The 16801-nt window shown below is 47.2% G+C and overlaps 1 protein-coding gene across 1 annotated transcript in view; it reads right to left on the bottom strand.

The window, feature by feature from the left end:
- Positions 1–16801, bottom strand: part of Lamc2 (laminin subunit gamma 2) — a 62953-nt gene that overhangs the window by 21856 nt on the left and 24296 nt on the right. The window contains exons 3-9 of the mRNA XM_036202473.1: positions 13795–13930; positions 9209–9307; positions 6596–6732; positions 5284–5406; positions 3442–3631; positions 1573–1685; positions 382–600 (exon numbers count right to left, since the gene is read on the bottom strand). Coding sequence (XP_036058366.1) covers positions 382–600; positions 1573–1685; positions 3442–3631; positions 5284–5406; positions 6596–6732; positions 9209–9307; positions 13795–13930 — 1017 coding nt within the window. The remainder of the gene's footprint in view (positions 1–381; positions 601–1572; positions 1686–3441; positions 3632–5283; positions 5407–6595; positions 6733–9208; positions 9308–13794; positions 13931–16801) is intronic.

Raw genomic sequence — 16801 nt, 5'->3', positions numbered from 1 at the left:
TCCATGGCATAACCCCATTCCCCTGGCCTTCATGGTCATACCATTTTCTGCCACCCCCATTTAGACCCTGGCTTGCCTTTGATCTCCCCACATAATTCTTGCAACTCAACACCAAGTCCCCCACCTTGCACTGAATGTGACAGTCATTTCCTGTAACCTGGCACCTTCCTCTCACAATCCTGTGGCATTTCCATAATGAAAGGGGTCAAGTGTACTGTCACCACGTCCATCTCCCTTGACCTCAGTCCCACGCTCCCCATTCTTTTCCCATCTCCTAAGTGAATTCAGGTATGGTATTTCTTCCTCAGCTCTTGCTTCTACAGGAGACCAACTCATCTGGCTCTACCCCCAGACACCTGGTCCCAGTTTCATTTCACTCACCTGTGTCTGGGTCACAGGCCCCTCCCCCTTGGCAGTTACAGGGAACACAGGTGCCAAAAGGCCCCAGCCTTGCTGAATCTCTTTTGTAGCCAGAGGCACAATCCTGGCAGAACTGTCCCTTGTACCCAACAGGGCACACACAATGTTCAACCCAAGGTGCTGGGGCTCCAGAGACAGGGCGGGCAGAAATCAGGGTCACGTTGTCGATGTACCCCGTGCCTGCAATTAGAAAGCAGAAATCAGAAGTAGCAAGCTCAAATACCACAACTGAGGGTGGTGGCTGGCTCGGGCCTGTGGTCCCAGCATACTGCAAGGCAGAGGCAGGAGAATCTTCGCAAACTCAAGGCCAGCCTGGTTTACCATGGTGAATTCAAGACCAGCCAGGGTTTCATTTTCTCTACCCAGGCGATGTTCACACACGGGACATGGACAGCCGTAGCAGCCAGTGTCTGTATTCTGGAGTCAGGAAAAATGAGAGTCTAAATTGTGGCTGAATTCACATTAGCTGTATGAATTTGGCAGATTCCTTGACCTCTCCAGACTTCATGTCCTCAGTTTAGAAGAGACGTGATGGCATTATCTAGCCCCTTGGTTCGTTGTGGGAATTAAATGGGACGCTACCCGGCATAATGGACCTGGCAAACAGTAACAATTCAGCCAACTGCTAGTTACCATGCTTCCCTACTCCCCACTGTATCCGTGGCACTGGGGTAGGGACACGGCAGGCTGCCACACTTCCCTGACACAGTGTTTAGAAGTGTAGGAAACTCCTATTTGAATAATTCCAGGTGGGATTAGGAGACCCAACATAGGAAGCTCACAAAAGGGAATTAACAGAAGGCATGTCCAAACATGGTAGCTGTAAGGCGAACAACTCAAGGAAAAAACAGGGCTGTGAGCTGAGGAAACACAGTCATCAGCTGTAGATTATCCACATAACCCAGTTGAAGGGACTCCTAGAAAGGACATTATTTATTATTCATTATTCATTTATTATTATTCATGAGAGCTGGCCTTGAGCTAGAGAAACTTTCCTTTTAGGAAAGAATAGAAAACACAGACTCAGGATTTCCGAGGGAAAACCATCAAGTAGCCGCTCTCCTCGCTTGGAGCCTGCCACTGCCCATAGAATGCTGAAGCAGATGAAGCTGAAACCAAGGATGAGATCCTTTGCTCTCTCTTATCACTTACTGTACTCTCCATACGTAGCTCGGATCAGGAGGGCTGTGAGGTTCCGCAGCAACCTTCGGTACTCAAAGTAACTCAGCTGGGGGCTCCAGCGACTGCTTGGGTGTTCATTTAGTCTGCATAATTGAACATTTTTCAATGCTTACAGATCCAAGTCTGCCACATTGCTACCTGATACAAATTATACCCGGGAACATGGGAACAATTAGGCTCTGGCATCCTGCATGGTGGGAGGCTTCCTGGTTGACAGAATCTTGGGGTTTTCTCTATCCACTATGAGGGTAAATCCCACAGGAAGCCGGGGGGCGGGTCTAGTATATATACTTCCAGGGGTCACTGCAAAAGCTGGTCCCAAGCCCTCAGGCACACTGTATTCTTAGCCATGGCATAACCCAGTACTAAACACATTTGACTCCCCAGGCGCTGGCCCTTGAGAGCTGCTCTGCATTCTTAGTTTTGTTCTTAAATGATTCGCCTCCCCTGGGCATATTTCATGGATTCTTTCCAGCTGTCCAAATCTATGCCTTCCCCGAATCGTCCTGTAAGTGCTGGGGATCAAACCCAGGACACACACACACACACACACACACACACACACACACACACACACACGAAGCAAGTGCTCTACCACTGAGCTGCATCTGCCATCGGAATGCCTTGGTGCATTTACCAGTAGTCTGTGCTAACATTCAGATTTTCCTAGAATATCGACTGTAGGAAAAACCCTTTTCAGTGGCTTTCTATCTTACCAGCATAGACAAGATCTAAGCCCCCTGGCATGACACTTAAGATACAGTCTTTTCCAGACTTTTCAACCTGATTGATCTCTCTCCCTTAAACATGCTGTGTTCTAGCCACAAAAATATCCTCTGTAGAGCTTGGGAGATGGCTCAGTGGCTAACAGCGCCAGCCGCTCTTCCAGAGGACCTGGGTTTGGTTCCCAGCACCCACATGGCAGCTCACGACCATCGACTTCTAGTTGCAGGGGATCCAGCAGCATCTCTGGACTCTGAGGACACCAGGCGTATGTGTGTGTGTGTGTGTGTGTGTGTGTGTGTGTGTGTGTGTGTGTGTGTGTAGGCTGTCTTTCTCTAATTTTCCTTCTGGAAAAGCCTTGTGTATCTTTCCATTCTCAGCGGACACACTTGATGCCCTTCTGAAGCTTTCCTTGGCATAATTAAGCTCATTCCGAAATGAATGCATAGCATCATGGAAGCAGCTACTGGACTATACGGCGCATGCTTCTACGAGTGTTCTATATCTCACCAGGCCACAGGCTCTGGGAAGACCAAGCTCCTCCTCCATCTTTCTTTCCTAGCCTCTTGCACAGTCCGGAGCACTGAGTGGGCACAGCTTCCTTCCCCTGCCTCTCTGAACACACCATTCCAAAACCACTTCTACAGGGCGAGTTCAGTCTCTACGACATCAGCTACAGCAGCTTCTCTGACCCCAGTCCTCCCCACACACTTCGCCTCGCCTCTCGCTCCACTCACGTTCAACTCCTGGGAATTCCGGGTGCATTTCCTCTGACCCTTAACCTCCCCTGCTTCCTCTCCACACCTGCCTCCTCTGCTTGAGATACTTCTCTCCATCACCCCAGGACAGCCGCGCTGCCTGTGTTTGTTCAGAATACCGGTGTCTCCCCCGTCATCTCAGCCATCCAACAGGCAGCACTGCCATCCATGCCTCCCCAGGACCATGAGTCTGCCAGCTACTAGAGGGAAGGAACAGTGTCCTCTTTCTGATGGAACGACCACGCCTGGTAACCCACCTGGCTCAGAAGAGCTTTCCGAATGAAGGCATGCCTGAATGAAGGTAGGAACCAAGGACTCGCACCTTGCACAGTTGGGTGTGCTTGTGGCCTCTTTTTACCTGAACGTGTAAGTCTTTGTGATTCCACAGGGAAGCGTCTTGCCAAGTGGCATCAGAGGAGCTCTGATCTGTAGACCAGCACCTTCCAGGATCACATCGTAAGCAGATGGGTGTCTACCTCCCCTGTCCACACGGTAGTCAAAAGACAGGCTCTGCCCATAGCTCACTTGCTGGTTACCAAGAAACTTGGCTGTGAAATAGATTGTTGAAAGATCAGTGGTACGGCTGGGAAGGCAAGCTCAGGAACAAACTGAATTGTTGGCAATTTCTGGGGGAGTCCTAGAAGACCTATCTACTCTTCTATCCCAAACCACCCCAACAGAAGGGTCAGGGAATGTCATGGGATGTATGGTATTTTGGCTCTAAAAAAGCCTCATCATGGGTTGGGGATTTAGCTCAGTGGTAGGGCACTTGCTTAGCAAGCACAAGGCCTTGGGTTCGACCCTCAGCTCAAACAAACAAACAAAAGCCTCATCATAAAACAATTCTACTGCCGGGCAGTGGTGGCGCATGCCTTTAATCCCAGCACTTGGGAGGCAGAGGCAGGCAGATCTCTGTTGAGTTTGAGGCCAGCCTGGTCTACAAAGCGAGTTCCAGGACAACCAGGACTATACAGAGAAACCCTGTCTCACAAAACAAAACAACAAAACAAAAAGACAATTCTACCTATTAGACAGTTCATGGCGTGACCATTACAGGCAGGCTGATGAACAAGATCCATGGTAAAAACAGCCAGAGTGCCATTGGTTACACGGTGTTTTATACATTAGAGACTGCTTCTGCAGGCATATTTGTGTGTAGGTGTTGATGTGTGTGTACTTACGTGTGTGTACACATATATGAACAGACATATGGAGGCTGGATATTGATGTTGGATGTCTTCCTCAATCAGCTTAGTTTTTGAAACATGGTTTCTCACTAAACCTAGAACTCACCAATTTGGCGAGCCTCTCTGGCTAGCAAGCCCTGGGGATTCTTACGTCTCAACTGTTCTAGGGCTGGGGTTACAGGCACATACCACGATGGCCAGCTTTCCATGAGAGTGCGTAGCGTTCAGATTCAGGTCCTTACGCTCGCGTGGCACTCCGCAGACTAAGCCATCTCCCCAGCTCTGCACACATCTGATGGCAGTAGTTCCCGACATTAGCATGCCCATTCTCATTTAATAGTTGAGAGGACTGAGACATTAAAAGAACAGCTTGCTTGGGAAGTGCTCATTTTTTAGCTAAAGAAATAGTAGCTGTGATTCAAATGCCAGCTCAGATCACTAATCAATATTTTTAAAGCTTTAGCAGTCCCCCACATAGACAAATACATACCCATAAATTAAGAATTTTAACTTTTTTGTTTTTGTTTTTGTTTTTGTTTTTGAGACAGGATTTCTCAGTGTAGTTTTTTGATGCCTGTCCCAGATCTCACTCTGTAGACCAGGCTGGCCTTGAACTCACGGAGATCCACCTGGCTCTGCCTCCCAAGTGCTGGGATTAAAGGCATGTGCCACCACCACCCAGCCAAGAATTTTAACTTTTTAAAGACATGCTTTGTTTTTGTTTTTCCATAGACCTGTTAAGTTTGATTTCACGCTCTGACGGGAAACCTAGAAGCTTCCCATTTGGCTAACGTGGGACTCTCAGCAGGGGCTGACCTCTACGATTCCTGGACTGTTCTAGAGTGTCGGGACATGGTGAATTATCAAGTTGGGCCTGAGCTCCAGCTGTCTCCAGGAGCTGCTGTGGCCCCAGTAAGGGGGATGGGCCCCATGTCACATTTTCCAACTCCGTTTGTCTGCCCTGACTTTGTAGTCCTGCACACTGGCTTCCACGGGAGTCACCCCTCCCATACCAGGCGCCACAAAGTAGACTGGGTCCGATCTTCGGGTGGAACTAAACACATCCCCATGACGCTGTGACCAGTGGAGTTTCGCAGGAGCCCCGTTTCTCTGGACTGCTTTCCAGCCGTCGACATCTGCAAGACAACAAGGCCGCTCTGACATAACTCCCATCATCCCTTGAGGTAAGCAAGGCAAGGCTTACTTACCAAAAAGCCCTAGAAGGGGTAGAAAGGTTTTCTCCCCATTCTTTTACAGTTCTCAAAATCCCCCAATCACTTCTACCCACCAGTTCCTGACCACGGTTGCTTTGACTTTAAAAATATGTATGTCTTCATGCATTTTTATCTGTGTGTGTGTGTGTGTGTGTGTGTGTGTGTGTGTGTGTGTGTGTGTACCCATGCCACAGTGTCTGAAGGTCTTCCTCCACTATGACGGTCCTCGGAATCGAACTCAAGTCCTCAGGCTTGACGGCAAGTGCACTTACCCCTGAGCTCTCTCACTGGTCCTTTGCCTTATCTTTGGCTGACTCTTATCTTTGGACTCCTGTGATTCAGGCTAATGATTCCAGGCTTGTTTTCACCCGCCTGTAACTTGTATTTTTATCATACTTATGAAAACAAGATCTGGCCTTAATGAGGTCAGACAGACACTCAAACCAGCTGAAATAATATCAATTTCCAACATGTTTATACTGTCCTGAAGCATGCTAACTAAAGAGATGCATTGACTCCATGTATGTGGGTAGGGATGTTATTAGTGAGTGTGGATTCTGGGATGTCCTCATAAATCCCCTTTCCACTTGAATAATCCTCTGTGGTTTTGAAATAGATATGGGTAGGAAGCACAGGATTATAAATAGCTGGTCTCTTTTTAGCTGTTTTTAAGTTATTCATATGCTGTACAGCTGTAATTTTTCAAGATATATGGTTTGTCTTATCCCAAAATAATGTGCATTACAAAACAATACAAGAGGGCTAGGGATGTAGCTCAGTTGGTAAAATGCCTGCCTAGCACGCATGAGGTCCTGGGTTCCATCCCAGGCATAGAACTGAACTGGGTATGATGGAGCAATTTTATAATTCGAGGACCTGGGAGGAGGAAGCAGGACGATCAGAAGTTCAAGGCTGTCCTCTGCAGCATGTGGAGTTCAAGGCCGGTCTGAACTATGTCTTTCCTAATAAACACCAGTAAAGAGAGTTGCTGAAGATGACTTGAGAAGCCATCCTGTGAGTATGGAAGCCATTGTCAGCAAGCGCAAATCATAGAGCCTTGTCCAGTGGTCAACTTATAGAGATCTCAAGACCCTGTGTTGAGCTACTTTACCCTGAGAGAAACTTGAGGTGATCTTGTGGACGCTGAAGTCTGCAGAGCTGTGGCAGCTGGCGGAATGCCCATAGCAGAAGCACTGAGTACAGCCATCAGGGTTTGCCCTGTCCAGGTGATGGTACCCAGGTCGGCACCTGCAGCAGAATTGCAGGAGTCAGGACGATGCTACGGTTATTTCTTATTTCACAGAAACAGCCATGCTGATTCAGCCTCTTCCTATTTTCTCTCCCACTTGGCACCATTAATTCCCAGAGTGGGTAAGATAGCAAGGTTTACATACCACCCGCACTCCAGACCACCAGAGGCAGTCACAACCCCCGCCACACACACACAAGTGAGAGTGTTCACTTTTTCTGTCTTCAGTGGAGCCTTGGTAGTCTGGAAACTGGATGACTGGCCCACTCTTGGTCATGGATGGAGGTTGGTGTGTGGTGCAGGGAAGGATGGGACAGGAGTATGCAGAGCAGATCTGCCCCAGAGCAAGTGTTTTTGGAGGCAAAGTAGGGACCAGAAAGGCAAGTCTCTTACCTCAGTCTCTATCCAGCTATCCCAATCCCCAGGACCTTTGAGTATGTATTAACACCCCGCTCATTGTGACCCAGTCCTGGCCCAAGGAGGAAAGCGCCAGTAAGGACATAAGAAAGATACAAGAAGTCTAGAGATGCCCCAAAGCAGCCAAGGGCAGGCTGGCATTCCGCCCCTGCTTCCAGCCCAAGCCTTCAGGCAGCTTCTCTTTAGACAACTGCCAGGCGAAGCTGAGCTGTGGAGGTTTCGGGGATTCAGAAGACTCGAGTTTTCCCCACATGAAGCAAGAACGGCCCCATGACTATTTACTCAGCCTTGCACTGGCCCAGGCACCCGTGTCTACTTCCTTTAGCGCCCCTGAAGCCTGTGAGATAGGAATTGTTTCTGATGTTCTTAGGAGAAGAGGACAGAAGGGCTGAGCCAAGAGTCAAACCTTCGGAGAGGGAAGGAGGAGGAAAAGGGATCATGGAAACCGAAAGAAGACCTAAGGATGCTGTAGGCTGCCAAATGGTGGAGAAATCAAGCACAATCAGCACACTCGCCAGCAGGGGTGGCCCATACGAGTATCGCTTGGGAAAGCGTATTTTTAGCAGAGATCTACTAATGGTGGTGATGGCAACTGTGGCTTTATGTAGCTTGCCATTTTGTTTCCTATTTTAGAATTAAAAAGGCTTTCAAAGACTGGTTTAGTGGCATGTGTCTATAATCCCAGTACTTGGGAGATAGAGGCACCCTCTGCTACTGTAGCAAGTTCTAAACCCCTGTCCCAAAACAAACAAACAAACAATAAATAAATGGATAATAAAAAGGCTTTCAAGTAAGAAGTGGTATAATCCTACCATTTGGGAGGATGAGGCAGGAGGATTGCCATGACTTCAAGGCTAGCCTGGCTACATAATGAGTTCTAGGCCAGCCTCTGTTACAGAGCAAAGCTCTGTCTCAACTCGCCTCTGCCTCCCCACCCCTGCTGCAAAATGCTTTCTTTAAAAAAAAAAAAAAAAAAAATCATGTGTGTCTGTGTGTCTGTGTGGGTGTGTGCCACATGTGTGTAGGTGCCTGGGACCAAAAGAGGGCACTGGACCCCACAAGTTGGAGTTACATGCAGTTGTGAGCCACTGGACACAGATGCTGGGATTCTTTCTAACCGGGACCCTCTGGAAGAGCAGCAAACACTCTGAACTCACGAGCCTTCTTTCCAGGGTGCCTCCCCCCACCACCTACATGAAGGCTTTCAAAAAGTGGCTGCTTTCTTAAAGCTCAAGCTATTTATCGCTAACTCTCTCTTCAGCAGCAAGGAAGCCCCTGAAAACACAAGCTAGGAATGCATTTGGCACTTCCTCGGCCCAGGTAGATGTGTTTGGCAGCGTGCCAGGAAAAACGCTTGCTTTCTTCTAAGGAATTGCGAAGGAGCCTTTCAGCTGTGAGGCCACCCTCACTGCCCCTCTGCTCACAGTCATCTCAGGGGGGAGCCGAGGACAGTCTGAACACAGTTTGTACGTAAGGGATGTCCTGAGGTAGCAAGTGAGGGTGAATGGTTCCTCACTGCTCCACCTGCCCCAACATGGCTCAGGCCCAAAGAGCTCCCATGTGGTGCCTCAGTTCAAGTGTGTGCATGCAACCACCAGCCCCTCCCTGGGGCGGTTCCTTCTCAGTGCACGATGGTTATATATGGTCATACGCTGCCATAGTGCCTGTTACGAGGATTTTCCTCAACTTGTTTAATTAGGCCAGGCATTTCCCAAGACCCACTCAGTCACATGATCTCATTATTGCATACCACCTTGCATCCTAGCACCTGGGAATCACAGCCAGCTGGTTAGGGGACTCCCTGAGGCCCTCAGCCGCTGCCATCACAGTCAAAGCAAAGAGAAGGAAGGGACCCAGAACAGAAGATGGACTGCAGTCACAGGCAGGCCTTGATTTTTTTGGCTCTGTTTTTTAAGCTCAGCTTTTGAGGACAGGGTGTAAGAAGTTCTTAACATTTGCTCAGGATCTCCTTCCTGTAATTGTACATGGGGGATTAATTCTCATGCCAGGTGCCAGGGCACTCTCCCTAAAGCCTTCGGAGACACGGTTCACACAGACCTATCACAGTGCTCTCCAGTGACAGCTGGTTTGCAGACACAGCGGCCAGAATCACAGGGTCCCGAGATGCCAGCTGGGTCACAGTCACACTTGGAATCTCTGGGGGAAAAAAGAAAAAGAAAGAACGAATATTTGGAATCAATTTCTAATGCTTACAGTCATACACACACACAAGTTGGCTGCCCAGAGTGAGCGGCATCTCATGGCCACACTCCCCTTCAGGGAGGCTTCACTTAGCAATCACTCCTATTGCCTTTAACGATTCATGTATTTAAGCCAGTGACGCAGTGATGGTTGATGAAACCTTTGCTAGCTACCCAGAATGAGAAGAATGTGCCAAGTTCTTACTAAACTGTTTAGTTTGGTTGACCAAAGAGTTTAGTCTTTCTTTAATTTATAATTTATTGTATATAATTTAGTAAATGATATAATTTAATTCGATAATGTCTTTTAGGATGGTGGAGACCATCTACTCACTGCTGCAGTGTGCTCAGGTTCTTCCTTTGGGTACAGCCTCTACTGAGATATAACCCCCATGCCATGGGATTCACCCACGTACAGTGAACACTTTGCCCGTTTGTAATTGGCTCTCACAGTTGTACAACCGTCCCATAAAGACCAAACTGCAAACATTTTCAGTGCTCCTAAAAGAACCACGCTGCCATTCCCTCCTTCAGCCCCATCCCCAGCTGCATGTGGCTGATAATGATCTCTCTCTCTTCAGATTTGCCTATTCTGGATATTTCCTATTGAAATCATACCATATGTGGTCATTTGTGACTGACTTATTTCACGTATCATTGGTTTTCAAGGTCTGCCCATGTCATATCATGGAGTATCTATTCTTCTGATGGCTGAATAAAATTCCACTGTAAGGACTGGCCATAACTTGCTTATCTCTTCACTAGCTGATAGATATTTGGTTTGCTCCCAATTCTTAGCTATAATGAACAATGTTTCCATGAACTTCTATATACAAGGCTTTGTGCATTTTACACATGTTTATTTATTGCGCGTGTGTATCTAGGAGTAGAATTGCTGGCTTTTGCTGGCTTTTGTGTTCCTGAGCAGTAAGACTCTTACTATGGCACCAATGCTGTCATCTGATCCAGGCACCGTCCCTGTCTCATGACTGGCACTGGCTTTTATCACTCATTCTGGCACACGTTCACACATCCACCTCATCTAAAACCAAAGGTATCCGCTCTTGCCTGCTATTCAAACCCTGCTCAGCTTCCTCAAAGCCCTTCTCACGGAGGAAGAGTGAACAATGTTCCCCTCTGGCTGTCCTGTGACCCCGTCAAATCTTGCCCAAACCTGCTTGACTCCTTCACCTTCACACCCCCATCCAATCAATGTTGGATCTAATCAGGCTCAAGTCCAGAATCCCTCTCCAGCCTTTGTCTCTGTTCCCCTGGCCTCCTTTGTGTCTGTGCTTCCTCCACCATCCCTCTCCAGATCACCCGACAAACACACTCTCAGTGTCTACTGCGCTAGGAACCAAGGATTGGATGAGAAATGGGAACCGGCCCTGATTCTTGAAGTTTCAAGGTGCGCACAGATACAGGATCAGCAACAGCAGTGATGTGTAATAGCCGCTGCAGCCATGCTGAAACACCCCAATGCCTCTTCCTCTCCCCAGTTCCAGGCACTGAACCCAGCCGAGGTCAGAACAAAGCAGGGCTCTCACTCCAGTGAGAGGAACAAATACTGATAGCAAAGGACAGAGCCAGATACAAGTAATGTGCGGGGTGAGGAAAGCAAGGGAGGGCCTAGAGGGGATGATGCGGTGCCATGGAGCCCTTGACGTGTTTCATGGCTCAGCAGGAATGGAGGCCACACACACTGATTCCTTGGAGCAGGGGCTGTGGCTGGAGTGTGGGAACCAGAAGATCGACGAGAAACTGATCTAAGAGTGCCATGGAAGGCTAGAAGAGGGTCATCTATGCAAAGGCCCAGAGGAAAGGAAGAAAGTCAGATGGTAGCTGGGATACTGCCAGTAAGGCCAGGAGGATGTGCCTAGCTGGGCAAAGAACTGTAACTCGGTGTGACAGGCGAGCGATGTTACCAAGCCTGGCCTAGTTTCTTATCATTTCTCTCTGGAGTCTAGAGAATTTTGTAGCTATGTGATGTTATAGAAAAGCAGCATCTTTTTCCTTCCCTCAGTCTGACGTCACCCAGGTTTGAAGGCTGCAATCTGATGGGTTGTAGATGGAGATGGAATTAATGTTTCCCACTCCTGGGAACAGCTGGCCAGGAACATGCCCTTCTTGTTATCCATGCTGAACCCAAAATCAGACTTTCAGGAACCAAACAGAACCAAGAGGACTTGTGGATGGAGATACCCCAATCTTCTTCTAGTATCCATGCCCCCAAACCAGGGCCCTCACAGTGAAGGCCAGACCAGAGAGAAGCAATGGGAATTTTCTAAACTGAGTGTTATGACTCACACCTCCTACCCTAGCTCTGTGGAGGCTGAGGCAGGGGGATCATCTGAGGCTGGCCTGATCTACACAATAAGACCTTGTCTCAAAATAAAAACAACAATAAAACAAACAAAACACACACACACAAAATCAAAAACAAAAACAGTGAGAGAGGAAAAGAGAGGAGAGAGACAGAGACAGACAGACTAGTACTGAAGTGAAGTTATTCACTAAATGAATCTTCCTAACCAGAACAGTTTCTCTACTGCAAAAGTGAAGTAATGTATCAAACATTAACAGTGCCAAACTAGGGAAGGTCTTGGGGACAGTCCCTCAGAGAAGTGGCCTGACAGCTACTTAGATTCAGCACCGATCTTTCAATAGCAGCAAATGGCCAATGAGCCGCTGGCCAGGGGTCTATCTGAACGTTGCTCTTGGCTAGCATGCCAACTATGTTACCAAATCAAGCTTGTTTTGCCTGTCATGCAGTATGACAATCATTGGAAAGACAAGTTTCACAAAAGAGTGTATTCAGGAGGTGGCCACATGTAGAAAGCGGTTTGGAGATATTTCCAGGCTGAGGTATGAGGACAGGTAGTTGGAAGTTAGGAAGTAGTTAGCAGTCTGAACATTTGTCAACTATTACCCTCGAGACCCACATGTCAGAGGTGTTATCTAGTCCTCCAAGACAGATGATGTTTAGAGGCAACTTAGGCAAGTCACTAAGAGCAGCTGAGTCTAGGAAAGCAATAAGGAAGAGCAAATTAAGTTTAGGGAGTTAATGAGAACTGGGTAAGTTATTAAAGTAGGAACTAAGCAAGTTAAGTCTAGAAAAGCAAGAACCAGGGGCTGGCTAAGTTGAGAAAACTAATGAGAGCAGCTTAAGCCTAGGAAAACATGCAGGCAGGTGACGGCTGTCAGCAGCAGGTCAAGTCCAGAGGGTTTATTTAGCTTCCCCTTTGGTCTCAGAAATTCCTCTGCTAGTACCCTTCTGGCTAATTCTTCACCACCAAGCTCACCCTGCCACCCCTCAGCTCTGCATCTCAGTGATAGTACGTGATATAGAGTGCAATCTCTGTCTCCGTCTTCCTTCAGGAAGAAATCTGAGGACAGAAAGCAGATGCTTCAAAGTAAAGGAAGAAAAGAAAAGAAAAGAAGCCGGACGGTCGTGGTGCACACCTTTAATCCCAGCACTCAGGAGGCAGAGGCAGGTGGATCTCTGTGAGTTCGAGGCCAGCCTGGTCTACAGAGTGAGTTCCAGGATATCCAGGACTATTTCACAGAGAAATCCTGTCTTGAAAAATCCAAAAGAAAGAAAGAAAGAAAGAAAGAAAAGCAGGAAGGAAAGAAGGAAGGAAGGAAGGAAGGAAGGAAGGAAGGAAGGAAGGACGGACGAAAGAAAGAAAAGAAGGAAGGAAGGAAGGAAGGAAGGAAGGAAGAAAGAAAGAAAGAAAGAAAGAAAGAAAGAAAGAAAGAAAGAAAGAAAGAAAAAGAAAAAGTTCACTGAGGTCAGATGGGTCCGGCTGAAATGTGGAAGACACCCCCCACCCCCACATGTGAATTCTTCATGTGGGGTTATCAGATTTAATCCTTGTACAAATACTAATGACTGGGATTGCAATTATTCTCATTTTAATAAGAAGATATTTAAACTATGAAAAATTTAAATGCCCAATGTTTCTGGTGATAATGGACCTGTTTGGGAAACCCAGAGATTTTTGGACCTGGATGCAAGTATTTGGCCTCCCTTAGTGAATGGGGGGGGTGGCGGTGGGGGGTGTCTTGCCATTATTGCCCTAGGAACAGCAACGTCAGAGTAAAGGACTCCGTGACAGCTAATCTTGGCTGTCAAATTACACCTGGGGAAGAAGGAGCCTCAGTTGAAGACTGGCTTGTGGGCAAGTCTTTGGGGCATTTTCTTGATTCCTAATTGATTGAGGAGAGCTTGCCCACTGTAGGTGAAACCATTCCTAGGTATGAGGGTCTGGGCTGAAATGACATGGAGAGCAAACCAGAAAGCAGCATTCCTGCACGCTCTCTACCTCAGTTCCTGCCGCGAGTTCCTGCCCTGACTTCCCTCAACAGCGGACTGTCGCTTGGAAGTGAAACATAAAATAAACCCTTTCCTCGATGAGTTGTTAAGTTAGGGCAGATGCTTACAGTTGTCTCTGGTCTCGAGTACACCCAGCATCAGTGAGCATGTGGAAGCCTGGCTGACATCGGTCACACCTGGGTCCTGTCACACCCGGCTTACACCTGCACTGTCCAGTGTTGTCACATCCGGCACTGAGGGAACCTGTAACCCACAAGGTGGGGAGAAAGAGAAGCAAAAAAAAAAAAAAATGCTTGTAAGGCATTAAAAAAAAAAAAAGACTGTCTCCCCATGGGGGCTCAATACACACTAAGTGATGGGTACCATTCACTGTCTCGAACAAGGAGCCCCCGCCATTTAGTACTCTACTCAGTAGGGGACATTTTGACAGCTGAGGATGCCTGCTTCACAGAAAGAAGAGAATGACTCACAAAAACACTTTTGTTTACATATTTGCTCTGGCTGGACATTAAGGAACATATAGTGCCTTTTTTTTTTTTCTTTCTTTGTCTTCGTTTTTTAAAATCCCATCAGTAGGGTGTGGTAATGCATGCCTATAATCCCTGCACTCTGGAGGCTGCAAGTTCCGTCAGCCTGGTCTATGTTGTAAGTTTAAAACTCAAGGAGAAAAATCAATGAACGAGCATATTCCTATTAGCATATTAGAGGGAGTAACTTTCCCCCTTGTATCTAGCAACTAAAGACCATTTTTAGGGGCCAGTCCTTGACTTGTGTGTGTTTATGTGAACGTGAGCATGCATGTGGAGACCAGAGGACAAAGTACAGTTGTGCTTCCTCAGGTATTCTCCACCCTCCCAGCCCCCGTCCCAGCCCCCACCCGGGCAAGACAGGCTCTTTAGCTGGCCTGGAACTCACCAAGTAGACCAACCTCTTTAGGACTGCCTGTCTCTGCCTCCTCACCACCATGATTTCAAGAGTGTGCCGCCCTTCCCATTTTTTTTTAAAACATGGGTTCTAAGGATCAAACTGAGGACCTACCAACTGTTTACTGACTGAGCTATCTCCCTAGCCCTGGTGGCATGATTTTTTTTTTTTAAAGCACACATGAAAAAGCCCCTTAATCAAGAATGTGTCCACCTACCAGGAGAAGCAGAAAGCTTCACTTAGGTGACATCTCCTGGTGGCCTGGTCACTACCTTAGAGCATTGTCTTCTTCATTTTGTTCAACAGTGTATATTCGCTATATACACTGATGGGTTTAATAAGGGTATTTTTGAGATAAGAGCTCATGTATATAAGGCTTGCTTACAACTCAGTGTGTAGCCAAGGATGGCCTTGGACACACCATCTCCTGTAACCCCAAGTGCTAAGATTACAGGTATGAACCGCCACACCAATTATGCAGTGCTGGGGACTGAACCAAGAACTTCATGCGTGCTAGGCAATCACTGTACCAACTGAGCCCCATCCCCAGCTCAAAATGACGGTTTTGTTCAGGAGTGCCTTTGACCATATTAATTCCGCCTTTACACTCACCCACCTGCCCCGACTCTTCCCTTCCACTGCTCTGCTCCCCTCCCAAAGAGTCCTGCTTTTATTTTCACTTGTATACATGGTTATATAACCTAGGTTCCACACACGAGAGAAAACAATATTCGTCTTTCTGTGTCTGTCTTATTATGCTTACTATGAGTTCCAATTCTACCGATTTTCCTGCAATAAATTAAGTTCATCTCCGTGCGGAATAAAACTCCACTGTGTGTGTATACCACCTTTCTTTCTGTTGATGGACACCTAGGCTGATCTTAAAGGGTAGCTTCTGTGCGCTGTATCATAATGACTCAGTTTTCCATAGAGACGTTCTGTAAAATGGGTCCTCCGGGTGGTACATTGATGGCAAGAGAGAAAGACTCGGGCTGGGGGTAGCAAGCACAGTGGGGTTCCACCTCTTCCGGCACATGCCCTTTATCACCCCGAGTCTGAGTTTCCATCTTCCCTCACCCCTCCCTTCTTTGCCTCTACACACCTCAGCCTCCATCCAGAGGAAGATGGAAAACGTTTGCTGAAGACAACTGGGTTTTGTTTAAGTCCCCAGACAAGCAGTCAGATGCAAATCCCAGGATGCTAGCCTGCTGGACCACCTCTCCTCACCCACTCCCGTTCTCTCAGGCCAGCAGAGATACTGCTCTCTGCTCTACTCAGGGCATGTGCATGCTTCCCAGAGACATTTGCCCTGACTGCTTCTTCAGTCTGGACTGCTCTTTTGCAGCACTCAGGACACTGAGACAGGAGGGTCAGAAGTTCAATACCAACCTCAGCTGTCTATGGAGTTTGAAGCCAGCCTGAGATAGAGACACTATTTGGAGAACTAAAATAAAATAATCAGACCACAGAGCTAAAAAGGAAAATACCTGCTGGGATTCTGATGGATAACATTACACAGAAGTCCCTTTGTAATGAATTTTAAAAAAAAAACAAACATAAATGGATGATTTGATAATCCCCAAACATATTTTCCTGTTCAAATTAATGTTAATTATGTTTTCAACTCCAGAAAACCCTGCTATCATGTCTCAGAAATTATTGTTCTTGTGCTGGCAAGATGGTCCAGTGGATAAAAGTGCTCAACACTAAGTCTGATGACCTGAGTTCAATTCCTGCAACCCACGAGGTAAAAGAAGAAAAAGAAGAAAAAGAAGAAAACAGACTCCTCCAAGTTGTCCTCTGTGGCACGTGCATCCCCTCACCCCATAAATGAATAAAGCAAAATAATTAAGAGCTCTCCCCCCCTTTAAGGAAATTATTATTATCATAAGGTAGCAAAGAGAACTCTGTTATGGCTTGGCCCAAATAGTCCCAATTTTATTCTCTAGAATATTCGTCTAAGAAGAACTGTGTTAAACGGTTCCAGCATTAGGAAAGTTGAGAACCATTGCTCTTGAGGAGGCTGGAGGACAAGAAAACAGCCCCAGCTTTGAGTTCAACAGCTCTCAAGTCAAATCCCAGGCATTTCTAGCTGCATGTCTCTGGGCAGACTGCTTACACGTGATTTCTTTTAAGTGCAAATGAAAGCATACACCTCTCGGGGCTGTTGTAAAACTAAGAGCTAATATG

The sequence above is a fragment of the Onychomys torridus genome, chromosome 11 (assembly GCF_903995425.1).
Source record: "Onychomys torridus chromosome 11, mOncTor1.1, whole genome shotgun sequence".
NCBI lineage: Eukaryota > Metazoa > Chordata > Mammalia > Rodentia > Cricetidae > Onychomys > Onychomys torridus.
Note: the sequence above shows the minus strand (reverse complement) of the source record. Positions and strands in the feature narration are given on the sequence as shown.